Raw genomic sequence first — 16486 nt, 5'->3', positions numbered from 1 at the left:
CGTGCTGCGATTTTTATCGACCTCCAGGCACCAGGTGGAACACTATAAGAGCAGACTGTAGTGATTTACACCAAAGTTAATGTAGTAGTAATAATAACAAAAGCTAAACCAAAACGATTTTTCTTTGAACAATTTAGTCCTATAAAATAAAATAAATAATCCAGGAAATGAAGGAAGCGTGTTTCCCCCACTTTTGTTTTTTTTTGGCCATCCACAGGTCAAAATTTTATTTGAGTTACCTCAAAATGTCCCACTAGGTATCATAACATTTCGACTTAATCACAAATTTCAAATTTTGGCTCTAAATACAAGATTCATGGAGACCATTTAGAGGGTTGGTGTGAGAGAGGAATAGTGTAACACACAGCTCCAGATTAGCTAAAGATCAGGCTATAACAAATAAACAAAACTAAAAGTAATATTTAATACAATAAAAGGGTAACAAGCAAATTCATTCAAGAAACTAACTGAACTGAAAACCAAAATTAAAAAGATTTTCATATAAATCTAATCTGATGTATTCAAAGTTTCGTTGACAAAAATGAATCGAGCCAGCACAAAAATCTGTTTCCTTACACAGCGGGCATCATCTCTAAGGAAGAACACAAGGGTGCAGACAAGACGATGAGCCCAGATCGGTGCTTCCGTTTATCAAACTCTAATAAGATTTTGAAATAATAAAATAAAGACAGCAAGACTTCTTCAGATGGTGGTGATTCATTTATTCCGGCCTATTATGAATGCCAGCCACAACCAAACCACACTTTCAAGCTGTGACATCCTCAAATTTGAGTAACTTGTACGGAAGACACAGTTTGCTCACATGAAACGCTGCAACAGGGAAATTCCTGAAGTTATTCACAACATTTCATTACACATTGTGTTTAGAAATGCCTAACAGATTTTTTTCTCCCTATTTTTTTCTCCAAACACAACACCATAACCCTAGGAAAGATGCCCTCATTAAATTGTAAACTTTGATGTCAGAGTGCAAATAGTTTAAAGGCATTTTAAGAAAACACAGCGGCTATAACTAGGAAGAAAATATCTTTTGGATAAATGGCATCAGCTGAGCTGCAGGTCTGGCCTTTGACTTCGACTTAAAAAAAAAAAGGCAAACATTTGATGCACAACACTATTTATAAAAAGTTTGATCTTTAAAGAGAGAGGCAGTGAGGCTTGTTTGTAGCAGCACAGATAATTTTATGTATCTAAATTAATTTGTCGTCACCAATTTTCTTTATAACAATGACAAAAGTTTGCAAATGTTTAACAGGAACAGATCAACGCTAGCTCCTGAACACGTGCTGTGACTCTGGGTTTCTTCCCCACTGAGATCTTGTATAGAAAAAAACAAAACCCCTTATAACTCACCTAACTGTTCATGCTTTACTGATTAAATCAAACACGAATTTTGATAATACAGCATGTCATTAAAACAAACAAAAAAACAAGCTGGGTATCTGTTAATTCCAACTTCTCAAATGTGTGTGTTTGTGATAGATTATAATCATCTTTGGGTCTTTAAACGTTTATGAGAAAAAATAATTCAAAGATGCTTTGGGACTCGAAATTAATTCAACAATTACCATTTCTACTCGACATTTAAAGCCTTGTGAAATTTTTTAAATGTATTTAAAGTGTTCACAGCAACTAATGCGTTGATTATTTATTTGACATTTCTCTGTCTGGATTATTGAACTGATATACTTTACTCATAGTTTATACGAGTATGTAACATCCAGTCTGAGCAGTGCTTGTTATTGCACCGGGATTACAGTACACACTGACCTGAGGTTAATCCAATAATTTGGGATTTTCAAGGTTAACTTCATTTTAAGAGTGCTATATACACTAAAGTTGTTAAATTCTCATTTAAACTATAAACATGCTTATGGCTGGTAGGCTAACTGAAGTTTTAAATCATGATAATATCAGAATAATAGGTGGCTTTTTATCAGTGTAGTGTTTGCTACACCGTGCGTAGGATAAGAAAATAGTGCTATTAATTGCATAAAAGGTTTACAGCACCTGTTAGATATATTAAAATATTTATATTTAGAAGCAGCATCTAGTAATATGAAAACTAAGCCAAACACACACGCACACACACAGACACTAAACACCTGAGCATCTGTGCACTCGTATCAACTGAAGACAAACATGGAGTTTTGAGATTATGTTGCTTAAATAAAAGTAAATACTGATAGTGGATGAGGTTCAGGTGGGGAGGCTTGTGTTGTGTGCTTATTTTAAACCTTCCATTCATATCTAAAGATTAGTACTTCATTAAAATAACTACACTCTTAATAGAGAGAATAATGTGAAAGCTAATATTAGAGTAAGACTAGGTTTTATGCTACTGGCGAGCAAGCATATGCTGTCATGTATAGAAATGCCATGACACGAGAGACAAAAAGCTATGCATGACCACAGGTGTTCATGGTGACTTTGGGTTACGCTGGGATGAAGCTGCATTTTTGTCACAAAAGTGGCTTACAGGCTAACACTGACTGACAGTGTGAATTTGGTCCTGTGCTCAGGCATGGCACAGGTTTCCACTGGCCCCGCAGGAGGCAGCGATAGTGCAGTTCTTCAGGATGGGGCTGAAGTGGGAGGCTGTGTTAGGACCAGCCTCTCTGGGAGGGAAAGGCTTCATGGTGGAAAGGATGAGGGCCAGACACTCTGCTACGTTTTTGTTCGGGGCACAGGCCAGAGCTGGCGTGTGGCCTGCAGAGGATAAAAAGGCAAATCAGTAACCCACACAATCCTCCGCAGGTTGAACATACCTGCTTTGGTATTCTTATCACAGAAATATAATCCCAACCTACCTTCCTCATCTACAGCCATGACTGCTGCTCCTCTGCTCAGTAACACCTGCACAACAGTCGCCAGACCTTTCCTTGCTGCAATGTGAAGCGGCCTGCATGAGAATAAAAGGTCTGACTACAGTGCACTGAGGACAGATTAAACTACAGTGAGATTTATGTTTTTCAGAACAGACATTCAGATTTGTCACATTTTCTCTTTGTCTGCAGAACAAGGCATGACATCGTGTTAACACACAACTGAATGCTCCAGACTGGCAAAACTGCCAAAACCTTCCCTTTTATAGAGCTGCTCATGCTTGCTGAGAAGCAGTTAATCAATTTTATTTGATTAGCAGCACCTGGAAGCAGTAAGAGTGCACTTTGCTGCTTGAAGACCTGCTAAGGATAAGACTATTTTTTTATTTTGTCAGGGAAGGTGTATTTTCTTTTTACCATGATTATATGTTTCTGGGCTTCCAGTGTGGCCAGCCAATAATACTTGGACAACAAACAGAAACCAGAAACCTTCTTGTGTCTCTGCAGATAACTGTTTATGGAGATCAGCTGACTGCTACATCAAGACAACTCACATTTGGAGAGCGTTGTTTCTTGCATTTATGAGTGAGGAATCGGTGATCTCTCCCAGGATTAACAAGGCACACATCTCATGACCCTGCAGAATAAAGCATGTTAATGTTGTTAAAACCATCCGCTTTATTCACTGAAATTCAAAACAAGTACTTAGTATTATGAGCCATGCATATGCAGGTTTCATATAAGAAAAACTACTATTAGAATTAGTTCAAATTAAATCAGAATTATACTCCAGACAGGCCGACAAACAACAGTTATGATACATATTAAACTTGATTTTCATGCATTACATTTCTAATCACCTTCTGTGACGGATGTTAAACTGATCTCCTGCTACACTCATGCAACTATTTGTGTGACACTGCATGCATTTAGTGCACCCATTTGTTTGTGTGTATGGGACCTTGCTGCAGGCTAAGTGAAGGGCTGTGTTGTTATTGAAATCCACCAGGGTCAGGTCTGGGGTCGCCTTGTTCAGCAAGAACTCTGAAATACAGGAAGTAAACATCAACAAACCCAGACTACTACACCTCAAGCTGTTGGTTGGTGTTTTCACATGACAGTGCAACAGTGGAACAAAGTGGTTTATTAAAAGAAACCATCACTGAGGGATGTGAGAAAAGAAGCTCTCCAGCTCTAAATAGTCTAGATAGTTTTTAAAGGTTTCCAGGTGCAGAAAGAAACAAAAACATTTCAAAGGACTTCCTTGTTTCACACATACCAACAGCTCTGGTCTGTCCACAGGCAGCAGCAACCATCAGAGCAGAGCATCCACAGTGGTCCACAGCATTAACCTGTGCTCCCTGGGCCAGAACCAGCTGCAGCCCAGCAACGTTCCCTGAATATGCAGCAGCATGCAGTGGGGTCCTGAACTCAAGCAAGGAACACATCAAAATACTAGATGAGCAGAAATGTTCACAGCCCACGAAGGAGAAAACACTGTCCAGTTTGGGAAAGGTGATGCAAAAAAATCCATTAAAACCGAATCATACAAAATAACTTGTAGCTTTAGTAGTAGCCCGAGTAGAGCCTGTTTATGTAATATAGAGAAAAAATAAATAAATCACACTGTACATTTCAAATTAGGCCACTTTTAAATGAGTAGCAATCATAAAAAATAATATGAGCAGTGTATTATGACTGCTGGGAAATGTATGCCACATGTAAAATAAACCTAAAACTATTACATTAACTTTACTGACACCTGCTGGCTGTGTTGTATGAAACCGTCTGAATGAAAGTTACCTACCTTCCTTTGGCGTCACTAATGCTGACAATTTGAGGGCCAAAAGTCTTCACTAGAAGGTCTGCTGCAGCTTCGTGCCCTTTAACTCTGCATGTGGCAAACAGAGGTGTTTAAAATGTGAAGAACTACACTAAATTTATTTAAGCTGACTTCTAAAAAGCATGTGTGCGCACATAATAACTCACAGAGCACAGTGCAATGGGGTGAAGAGACTTCCTTCCTGGATGCTAAAAAGTTTGTTTTCAAGTAAAATGCATAAACATCCGTCATGACCTAAGAAAGGTTGGAAACAAATAGAGACATAATTGATGTTTACATTTTTATTTAAATGACTTAATGCACAATAAAACGCAGTGTCTCATGATACACAAAAATGATGTATGAACAGGCAGGTCTATTGTGTTAAAACGGCTTAATTATAAACTGCTCATTTGACATGAAGTGCTGCTCTGATGTCTCACCATGGTAGGCAGCCCAGTGAGTGGGTGTGTAGCCTTTGTAGTCCAGCATGGAGTCCAGAGGGTCAGCTTTCTTTGCAGCCTTTAGCAAAGAGCGGAGCAGCTCCGTGTGACCACAGGATGCTGCGAGGTGCAGCGGGGTCCTCCCCCTAGAGTCTCGGCACAGAGCAGAAGCTCCATGTTCCAGCAGAGCAGACACACACTCCTCACTGCCCATTATGACCTGCAGGATGAGTACACAAGATATCATGTGACAGGAGGCACGAGGGTGGTGGTAAAGGTATAATCTTCTATTTGCAATAATTATTGAGTGCAATGAAAAGAAGTGACGTGCGACATGCACACACTCACAGCTCGGTGTAAAGCAGTGAAGCCTTGTTTGTCTGCAGCATCAGGCTTTGCATTTTTCTCCAGCAGTATGTGGACACAGTCGGTGTGGCAACCGAGAGCTGCCAGCATGAGAGCCGTCCTGTACAACAAGCAGAATTCAGTTGTAGGCATGATTCTGTCACTTCAACTATCTGCTGATTTAGGCTACGTTCACACTGCAGGCGAAAGCGCATCAAATCCCATTTTTTTGACCCTATGCGACCCAAATCCGATCATGGTATGACAGTGTGAACAGCACAAATCCGATATTTTCAAATCTGATCTGGGTCACTTTCATATGTGGTACTGAATCCGATACATATCCGATGTTTTAGAAAGCGACTGCTGTTTGAATGGTCAATTCGCATTAAATCCGTCTTTTACGTCACTGACACAAGACAAGGCGCCAATTATCAGCTCCGGAGAAGCGCCCGAGAAGACATCGTGAACGCTTCCTGGCCATCCGGTGTAGATGTCAGTGAAACTGTTGGGAAGACAACGTTGGAGAAACATGAACATTTTATTTATACTGTATAATCTGCAGATTCTGACAGAAATCTGCAACTATCCTTTGAAACACCGCTCCTCTAAAACAGCAATAAGGATAATTATTAGGTTATTTACATTATTATGTAAATAACAAAATAACTTAAAGCAAAAATTGGGAAACGTAAAGTCCGAAGTCTTTATATTAACGGCCATGAGTCAAACAATATAGTTTGCTCTGGGTCTAAACAGAGCGCGTTGTGTGTGACGTCTTCTTTTGCGCATGCGGCCACTTTGAGGGTTCACACTAGAGCGCGTTTGCTGTCGCATTTTATTTGTAGTGTGAACAAGCAGACAAAAATATCGTATTTGATCAAAAAATTGGAATTGAGCATTGAGACCTGCAGTGTGAACGTAGCCTAAGACTCATGTGGTGAATCTTTGTAGAACCTAAGAGGCTGTTTTATAATCAGTGCCAGCCCAATAAAAACTAACACAATACTGGGACTATTTTCTCCTCACAGGTCTTCACTCCTTGTGGGGATCAATGTTCCCTCTAAGCTGCGCACGTGCGCAATTGCGCACTGCTGGCACGGTCTCTGCGCACAGAAAATCTGCGTTGCGCACAAAAAAAAATCTAACCTGAAATGAAATTAATACTTTAACAATTCTGTTTTGCAGTGTTAGTCAGTGAGTGACTGGCTGCTCCAGTATGGGATTACAACGATACCACCTTATCCCATAGTCCAGCCAATAACGCGATTCACATTCGTATATACGCAGCTAATCAACGTCGTTGACAGGCTATGACAGCGTCCTTATGTGCCGACACCGGTGTTTTAGCTAGCAAAGCGGCTGATGAGGAGTGAAGCCACGTTAATGACGTGTACAACCATTGGAGATGTGAGCAGGACTGACAGAACAATTGACGGAAAAAGTGTGGACTTTATACCAGTTTTTAAATTGTGTTGATAGGCCACGTAAAACCAGAGTTATGATAAATATTATCTGCAATGTTTGGTTTTCTTCCTGAATACTATCGTTGTTTATATTTACTGCGGGAAGAAACAGTAAAAACGGCATCTTATAAGGAAAATGCTTGAAAGCGCTCTCCGCCTGTGAGCGAAAACAACGCCAGAAAAACAACAGAACAATGAGGCGACTGCTGAGTGCTACAGGTGTTACAGAAGTGATACATCTCCTGTTGTCAGGCCTGCAGGTATCAGCCTGTTGTTCTCCTTTTTATTATAGTGGATAGAAATAATTTTTTGGAGTGGCACAAATCATTTGTGTGGCATCAGATTTGATGCAGAACAGCTGATTGTTCTGTAAATAGTTTGAAATGTTTATTTAAAAAAAAAATGCCTTGGCAGCATTTTTAGGTAAACAGCTGCAAAAAAAACTTTGCTGTTTGCAAAACTCAGTAACTTTTTTGAAGAAGTAACTATATAATTAATTGCCCAACATTGGTCATTATATACTATATTTTGCAGACAGAGTTACAGGACTCTCTTTCAGACCACAGACTCATACTCATAATACAAGTCAGAGCTTTATAAAAATAAAAAAAAAAGAAAGAAAGTTGTGTTTCAAGTTATTTTCGCTCATATGGTGTCTGAGCGAACACACTCAGACACATTGTGTTCCCGTGGTTTTTTGTTTTTTCAACGAAAGCTAATCATATTTGACACTCGAGTTTTTCACTTCTTTTTACATTCCCTCACATATGTTCCAGTAGTTTTTGCAAAAAAGTAGCCAGAAATGCACAGGAGGAATCGACGGTAAGAAACAGGCCAATCACAATAGCCTCAGACTGCATGACACGATGACTTTTGCTTCAGCTTTTCACAGAAGCATAAATCCCTCATGGTTATTTGCATCCTTTTGCGGTTTCTCGTAGATGTTCAATACTTAATTGTTTATCTTCTTATTTTATTTTACTACCTTAAAAGACAATTTATTATCAATATACACAACCGTTGCTTTAATGCCTGATAAAATCTGTTCCTTTCTGCGCTTACCTTGTTATCACGCAATCAGTATCAGTTTAATGAAAATTTAATCTGGTTGGACCATGACACACACTGCTGAAGACTATTTACTTTATAAGTGTCATGTCACAATAAATAATTAAAATCGCCCACAAATAACCATGTTTACGTGACTAATAAATAAATAAATACACCGAACACAAATTAAAAGATGCAAAGTGACTCACTGTCCCTGTGTGTCTGGGCTGTCAATGATGTCAGCACTTTGTTCCATGTTAACTAACAGGAGGATACAGTCCACTTGGCCCTCAGCAGCTGCTCGAGCAGAAGGGACACAAAGATAAAAACATAAGTTTAAAAGAAAAAACAAATCTTAACCAAAAAGCTGCATTGTTTACTTTCAGAACAAAATCAACCCAAATCCATCAATGGGGCACTAAAAAATACAAGATAAACACACTTAAGCATTATTGTATGGGCACAAATATGTACTGAGATGCACACACCTGCAGTGTGAAGAGCTGTCCACTTGTGCTTGTGCTCCTTCAGTGTGTAGGAGGCTTGATGTTTCAACAGTACTTCTACACATGGGGAGAAGCCCTTCTGAGCAGCGAGGTGGAGGGCAGTTTGGCCTTCAATGTCCCGCACATCCAGACTCACTAATGTCTCACAAAGCAAACGCAGAGCTTCACAGTGGCCAAAATATGCCTGCAGTGACAAAATGCATGAAGACAATACAGTTGAAAGCATGTAAACTAGCAGGACCTCTGCTAGTTGCATAATTTTCAAGGTTTTTACTTTATACTCACAGCTAAGTGCAAAGGGCTGACTGGAACATTACTTTCAGCCTCCTCAAGACAGTTGAAAGAAATTTCCAAGAGCTGGAAAAGTAACAGAATTCCAAATAGGTCCAGATTGCAGTCAGTTAAAAAGAAAATGTATGAACTAAATGAAAAATGAGAAGACACCACTGACCAGCTCTAAATGCTGTTTGTTCCCATAAGCAGCTGCATAGTGAACGGCACTGTATCCCTTGCTGTTCTTCAGAGTTGGGTTCGCCCCGTTGTCAAGCAAGTAGTCTAAACACCTGAACGAAACAAGTTCACAGTCTCAACACTTAAACTTTACAAGAGTTTAATGTACGTTAATGTACAAGTCTGTGTCTTTATGAACTAACGTCAAGTTCCATTAAAGTCATTTTTCTGTCCTCTGATTTTGTTCCTATCAACTCTTTAAATAATTCCTGATAAAGAACATTACTAAAAGTTACCCAAACTACCTCCAATTGTCTGTGTAATTTTAATTTAAAATGATAATTACTCTAGATTCTGCATGGTAAAGCACAAACAGTATAATATATAAATGTGACGTATATGACTTACAGAGAGGCTTCATGTTGCTTTTCCACGTTGACGTCTGAGTCAGAGTTTGGACCCCCTCTGTGGAAAAAAAGATGAGCACTTTTTAAGCTACTTCAACAAAGTGCCGGAAACATTCCTCATATTGGTCCATAACAGCATCACACAGTTGCTGCTGATTTGTCGCCTGCACATCCACAGTGAGCATCTCTCGTTCCACCACACTCCAAAGGTGCTTTACTGGAAGTCGTCTGAGTGCAGTGAACTCATTGTCATGTTCAGGAAACCAGATTTCAAGCTTTGTCACAGATTGTTTTATCTTGCTGGAAGGAGCCATCAGAAGATGAGTATAATGTAAACATCGTCAGGAGCTATACTCATGTAGGCTGTGGTGTTTAAAAAATATTAATTGGTGCAAAATGGTCCAAAGCGAGTCAAGAAAATTCTGCCACACGTTACACCACCATCAGCAGCCTGAACGATTTATACAAGGTAGGATGGATCCATGCTTTCATGTTGTTGAGTGAAATGTGCAAATTTAAAATGTCAGTAAAGACTCTTACCCAGAGAAGGTGTGTGAAGCAGCAGCATAGTGCAGGGGGTTGCAGCCCGTCAGATCCAGCTCATTGACATCTGCACCAGCTCTCACCAGGGAGATGGTGCACTGGCTGTTCCCATTTGCTGCAGCGTAGTGCAGAGGAGATCTGCAAAGCAAAACAGGACACATCAGGTAACACCAAAGTTCAGTTCTTACCTCCAGCCATTCAGGACTGCTTACCTTCCCAAATTGTCTTTTATATCCAGCTCAGCACCGCTGCTTAACAGCAAATTAACACACTCGACATTCCTGCAAAATAAAAAAAATAAAGACTTCAACTGAGAACCAAGTGTCTCACAAGTGCAGTGCATAGCTCACAAATATTTCTGAAGTTTATCATTTAAGCTCATTTTCTGTTGATTTATTTCTGCCTCAAACCTTATGACTCGGAAAACAACACAACAAATAATTGGCATTACGATCTTTACAATAGTTTTACCCTCCTTTGACATTCGTAGTGTATCGCCGACTGACCTCTGTGTTGTGGCTGAACAACACAGAAAATTCACAACATTACTATGTTCTGAAATTTACACAGCTACTGATGACTAATAATACTTGTCATACATGGATGCACTTATAATTCAGACTTCTATTTACAAGTGCACGAGGACAAAATTGTGCCAGCTATTAAAAGCATTTACTTAGAGTCTGCACCACTCACCCTCCAGATGCAGCTGCATGCAGGCACGTCCTTCCATGATCATCTAACATGTTTATGTTGAACCCCACACTTTGGTCATTCGTCAGCATTGGCGCCATGTTGTAAAACTGGCCTGAACAAAGACGAACAACAGAAACGAGCTGGTGTTAGTAATTAAAATGTAACAAGAAAGAAATGTGATTCTGAAACGGGGTGACTCAAAACAGATTCTCACCGTTAGACAGTAACTTGCGACAACAGTCTGGAAAGCCGTAGAGCGCCGCCAAATGCAGTGGAAGCATCCCATTAATTCCTTGTCTGCAGAGATGATGACATTGTTACGTTTGGTAAGTATGTGCCAAGTTGGAAAGCTACTTGACAGCGACAGAGTCACTGCAAGGGGGTTGCGAGGAGGCAAGGATGTCATAATTTTGAATACATTTTATACAACTGATCAATGACTCACAGACCTACCTGCCTTTATCAGCACCGTTTGTCAGCAGAGTACTGACCAGCAGCTCCTGACCATGTCTGGCAGCAACATGAAGAGGAGCGTTTCCATTACTGTCAACACAATCGATCTCTCCCCCTGTGTAAGTGGGAGGGAAAAAAAATGCGTGGATAGGTGTCTCTCGAGCTTAGATATTTTAAGAACCCTTTTCATTATCAGTCACATTACACAAAATTTTGCACTTTGTTACCATTTTGGATGAGAATCTGCGAGCCAGTGAAGCGTCCGTGCATTGCAGCCATATGTAAAGGGCTCATGTCTTTCTTATTCTGTTTATTAGACAAAAAGAAAACATTCAGTCTTCCAGCCAATTATCCCCTCAACCAATAGATGATTATTTTCTTATTTATCATCCTTTTAACCTGTACGCTGACATCAGCACCATTGTTGACTAGGAGCTCAAGACACAACACCCCGCTGGAGGAGGCAGCTGCCAGATGTAATGGTGTGTTGCCGTTGTAGTTGGGTTGGTTGATGCTGGCGCCACTGTTCACCAGTTCAGTGGCCACAGTGTCTTGCCCTGTGTGACAGGCCATGTGGAGCGCTGTGTTCCCAAAAATGTTGGGCTCATCAATCTGGAAGCAGATATCAAAATATATAGACAAATACATAAACCAATGGAGTATAAAACAGTTTGCTGTAAATAACAAGAGCCATATGCCCAAGAAATACTGCAGATTATATCAGTGGGCGGCTGACGTAGATCATTATATGTGAGGTTTTAAAAAAGAAATAAAAAATGTAAAGAAGTATTTGCCCCCTTCCAGATTTCATATTTCAGATCATCAAAAAATGTAATATTAGACAGATAACCTGAGTAAATACAAACTGCAGTCTTTAAATTATGATTTAATTTATTAAGCGGAAAAGGTATCCAAATCTACTTGGCCCTGTGTGAAAAACACTATTATAGCCATTTATAAATGGCTAAAAATGGAAATGTTAACTCTTTCCAGACTTGTCATCAGTTGTTGAGTTTCTTTAGCTCGCTGCATGATGCCTTTCTTTTTGAGATCTTTTAGCCTGTTTCACTTTGTGAGACAGGTTCCATTTAAGTGACTTGATTCAGTGGGTCTGGCACTAATTAGGTCTGGGTGCAGTAATGAACTTGAACTCAGCTTTCCAAAAAAACATGATTATTCAGTTATTTCATAGTGCAACAAGGGCGGGCATTAACTTTTTCAAACAGGGCCAGGTAGGTTTGAATAGTTTTTTGTTTCTTCATAAATGAAATCATTATTTAAAAACTACATTTTGTATTTACCTTGGTTATTTCTGTTTAATTCTGTCTAATTAAAAAATTTGATGATCTGAAACATGTAAGTGTGACATATGTGCAAAGAAAAAAAAAGGAAATCAGGAAGGGGGCAAGTACTGAATTTATGCATCTATTTTGGATTCACTCACAATGCAGCAGCATAAGTGTTGGTACAGCCTGGAAAACAACATAAAGCCAATCCTGGAGCTCCACACAACACAAGTTATTTATGCCTCACCTTTTATCAAACCATTTATTACCACTGACTGTCTGGTTTGGGGTTTAAAATTGAGCAGAAAGTGTCTCAATATCTTAATTCTGAAAAAGAAACTCAGCAGAAAGCTTAAACATATTTAAAACTTTTTGTCCTGCACATAATAAACCAAACATTAAAAAAATACCAACTATATCCTCCTGAGATCCAGCTTATTCTTTTATTCCTCTGTAATGGAAATTTGTTTTGATTATCTTTTGATTTATTTAAGCTAACCTACTAAGTCCTGATGTGCTGAACAGAGGACATCCTGGGCTTTTCATTGACATCTCATGGCCTCTTTTAGCGCCAAAGAAGCAGCAAATCACAACAAAAAGTTAAACTGAAAGATACTTTTTTGTCTTCGGTTCTTCGGAGGATATATTGTGGGAAAAGCAATGTATCCCAACCACAGTAGACTTTACCTCCACCCCCAGTCTCAGCAGATATTTGACTACGTCTAAATGTCCGCCGGCAGCTGCAACGTGGAGTGGAGTGTAACCACGCTTGTCTTTGCACATCACATCTCCACTGTGAGACAACAGCAGCTTCACAACCTCCAAATGTCCTTAGAAAAAAAAAAGAAAAAAACAAGAGCGAGAGATTCATATTTACTACAAATATTTGTGACGCTAGTACATCTCAACACTTGCTAGTTACACAGCTGGATTAAACGGCACACAGTCTGGCCAACAGCTGGTCTCATTTGAATACACTGGTTATGTGTTTGGTAGCATTTGAATGCATGTGTGTTATCTTGTCTATAAACAAGAAAAGTTTTGAATGAATTCTGATAAAACTTCAAGGTCAACTGAATAATTTACTGGTCGAAAGTTGACAGAAAGACTTGTAACTTAGAAACTATGATTGTTACAAGTGTGGTGTGTATTGTCAACATATAGAAACTACTGTATAAAGATTTAAAATATCTCACATTTAAACCTCTGACCTCTCCTTTCTGTTAAAGGACTCTTGCACACTTACAATTGTGTTTTCAGCCAAGCACAAAACATACACTGGTGATGACAACAGAAAGTGTTATTTTATCCCAAAAGCATCCCACTGTTAAGGTCAAGGCCAATCCCTTCCAGTTTGTACATACTGTTAGTTACTAGAAGACTTCTGTTATTCTTTAAAACTCATAAAAGAAAATTACATTCAAGATACATTTGTGTCTGTTAGGAGCGTCTCTACTCACCGAGGGATGCAGCCCAGTGGACTGCTTGCCTTTCCTTCTTGTCCTTGGCACATGCATTTGCACCTTTACGCAGGAACACGTTCACCATCTGTTAAAGGCACAATATCAGGATGTAGCCACTTCATCTATGTAAACTCATCTATGCTGATGAATACAACCTAACAGGTAATTTTTTTTAAACGTGCTGCAACAATTACCCAAACCCCAGAAACGTATCATTCACTTTCCTAATGGAAATCAATGTAAAATGTTATATATAATAATATAAAATATCATAAATGTTACCTATTAAAAAACACCAAATAAAAAGATAGCTTTTAATAGTTTTAAAATAGTTAAACGTCAGTAAGAAGACTCTTCAGCTTACCTCCCCATGACCACTGTGCGCTGCATGATGTAGCGGTGTCCTTCCTGCCTTGTCAGTTACATCCAGGCTGCAAACATGTGGTATCAGGGCTTTGGCACAACCTGTAGCCCAGTTTGCAGCTGCCATGTGCAGGGGTGTATGCCAGAACTTGTCCCGTGCATTAACCTCTACTTTGTGTTTCAGCAATAGCTCCACAGCCCTCTGACAGGAAAAACAAAATAAAAGGATAAGTCTAACATTAAGAGCTAACTGTCACTGACTTTTTAAAATCCATTTGACAATAGTAATTTACTTCATTTCTTGAGGCAGCTGCTCGGTGTAAAGGAGTCAGCAACCCCTGGTCCTTGGCGTTGACATTTGCACCTGTAAGAGAGCACAAAAAAGCAAAACTAGGTTTTATTGCTTGTGCAGTTTTGAGGTATTACAGTTCTTTTGCATACGACTAATTTATATCAGTCATTACAACAAATATTTTGTTCTTACAACCACACAATTTTTTTTGTCTTTTACCTGAACTAATAAGTAGGTCCATAACAATGACATCGCCCATATAAGCAGCAGCATGTAGTGGTGTGCTTTGTTCTTGGTCCTGAGATTTAAAAAAAATATATAAAATTATAGTCTAAATACAAATTTAATGTGCAATCGCAAGTAGCCTTCAGCATGTTGTAATTTGTAACACAACTCCTGAATTAAAACTGAGTAACACTACCAGTGAGTTGACATCTTCTTTGTGGTTCAGTAAAAATGTCACATCTTCTGTGTTCCGGCTGAATATGGCCTGGACCAATGGGGACTGAAAGAAAAATTAGTACAGGTAAATCAAACAACTTTTTTGTAGACATATACATATAGGACCAATTCAACATGAAAATCAAAAACTACAGGGACATAAATACATACATGCACAACCTCTTTCATCAAAGCTATATTTTTAACGCTAAAATATAAGTAATGTGGTTACCCACAAAGTTTCAAATTTACTTTTTTACAAAAAAGCTGAAAAAATTGTAAAGCACATCATTAGTTTTTGATTAAGATACCAAATTAAAGTTATTTAATTTAATTATTAATTAAGTTATTCCAAAATGGAAAAATTTGTTTTAGTTGTTGAATGACCTATCTGGCTTCTCAGATAAATGTGCAGGCTCAAATTTAGGTAGAAAAATGTGAATTCAGTTTATCTGCCTAATGACCAACTACATAATTATTTTGACAGATTTCTAAAACTATATCTGTGTTTTCTTGTTTTTATGACAGTTGGTGTAATAAATTTGTTATGCACTGTACAGGAAAGATTACAATGACTCAGTTGACTTTTGTAAAAAATATAATTAGACTTATGAAGCCTGCTTCAAAGACAACCGAAGAAAAAACAACAAGCATTTTAATTTGTCACATGTCACTAAAGAAAAAGAAACTGAACTGTCTCAAGCACGTCCACCCACACATCCATTTTCTTCCTACTGGGAATATTCAGAATGCAGTGGCACATAATTAAGTGTGGACTAATCAAATCTAACCACTGTACAAACGACAAATATATGTGAAATGTATATTTACAATAATTTTTGTGGGTTTTCAACTGTATTTACAGGAATACCAATGATCATAATGATACAGTTTCTAAGTACATTGCAAAATTAATGCATTAGACATCTAACTCTACAGAAACTCCAGCTTAAACTACATGTATCTTTACGGGGTGAGGAGTCTGTGACATTAGCCATCCTTGCAGAAAACTTTGCTCGTCACGCCGCTAACATGACTAGCCAGCTGATTGCAGTTGTGAGAACCGACAGGTTATTTAATGTTAAGTTCAGAAAAAGCTGTATTTACTACCTGGTCCTTGATATTTCTTAACTCCATATCCCAACCACCCGTGAAGCCCCTTCACTGATACTTGGTGTGAACTTGACTACATTGCAATCAATAAGTAGCAGCTAATTTAGCTTTAGCTTAGATAGCAGCTGGGATTGTATACAGCAAAGCTCCCAGAACATCGCGAGAAAAGTTAAAGAAACGTGATTTAAGTGTTTTTTTTTCTTTGGCTGTCTTTGACGTAATGTTAATAGTAGTAATGTTAGTAATGTAAATTTTGGTCAGATATTTGTTCTCGTATTTTTTTATAAACATAAAAAATACGATGTATTTATGTAACTTTAGTTAGTTTGTTTCTAAAATCCTGGGGAAATATTTTGCCTTTAACGCAACTACATTTATTTTACTCATTAGACAGTCCCTTTTTTTTTTTTTTACTACAGATAATCATTTTACTTACTGATAACTTTTTAAACCTGCCAGGTTTCGCTCAGGGCAAAAAAAAAAAAAAGAGTAAAATCTAGA

At 38.5% G+C, this 16486-nt stretch overlaps 1 protein-coding gene across 2 annotated transcripts; it reads right to left on the bottom strand.

The window, feature by feature from the left end:
- Window positions 1-545: 545 nt before the first annotated feature.
- Window positions 546-16462, bottom strand: ankrd52b (ankyrin repeat domain 52b). 2 transcript variants are annotated; one of them, XM_080891998.1, is made up of 28 exons: window positions 16422-16462; window positions 14853-14936; window positions 14651-14729; window positions 14433-14503; window positions 14141-14341; window positions 13774-13861; window positions 13001-13143; window positions 11427-11639; window positions 11255-11333; window positions 11028-11142; window positions 10789-10871; window positions 10575-10686; window positions 10091-10159; window positions 9876-10016; window positions 9337-9393; window positions 8930-9041; window positions 8764-8835; window positions 8461-8662; window positions 8182-8269; window positions 5460-5577; window positions 5112-5331; window positions 4836-4923; window positions 4654-4737; window positions 4126-4271; window positions 3808-3890; window positions 3401-3483; window positions 2832-2923; window positions 546-2730 (listed from the first exon to the last, which is right to left on the bottom strand). In XM_080891998.1, the coding sequence occupies exons 3-28, from the start codon at window positions 14688-14690 to the stop codon at window positions 2540-2542; spliced, it is 2991 nt and encodes a 996-aa protein (XP_080748124.1). In that variant the 5' UTR covers window positions 14691-14729; window positions 14853-14936; window positions 16422-16462; the 3' UTR covers window positions 546-2539. The 2 variants fall into 2 exon arrangements, with proteins under 2 accessions (XP_080748124.1, XP_080748123.1); XM_080891997.1 differs by lacking the exon at window positions 16422-16462 and adding an exon at window positions 15983-16132.
- Between the last annotated feature and the right edge of the window lie 24 nt (window positions 16463-16486).

Source organism: Rhamphochromis sp. 'chilingali' (assembly GCF_963969265.1).
Source record: "Rhamphochromis sp. 'chilingali' genome assembly, chromosome: 9".
Classification (NCBI taxonomy): Eukaryota; Metazoa; Chordata; class Actinopteri; order Cichliformes; family Cichlidae; genus Rhamphochromis; species Rhamphochromis sp. 'chilingali'.
Note: the sequence above shows the minus strand (reverse complement) of the source record. Positions and strands in the feature narration are given on the sequence as shown.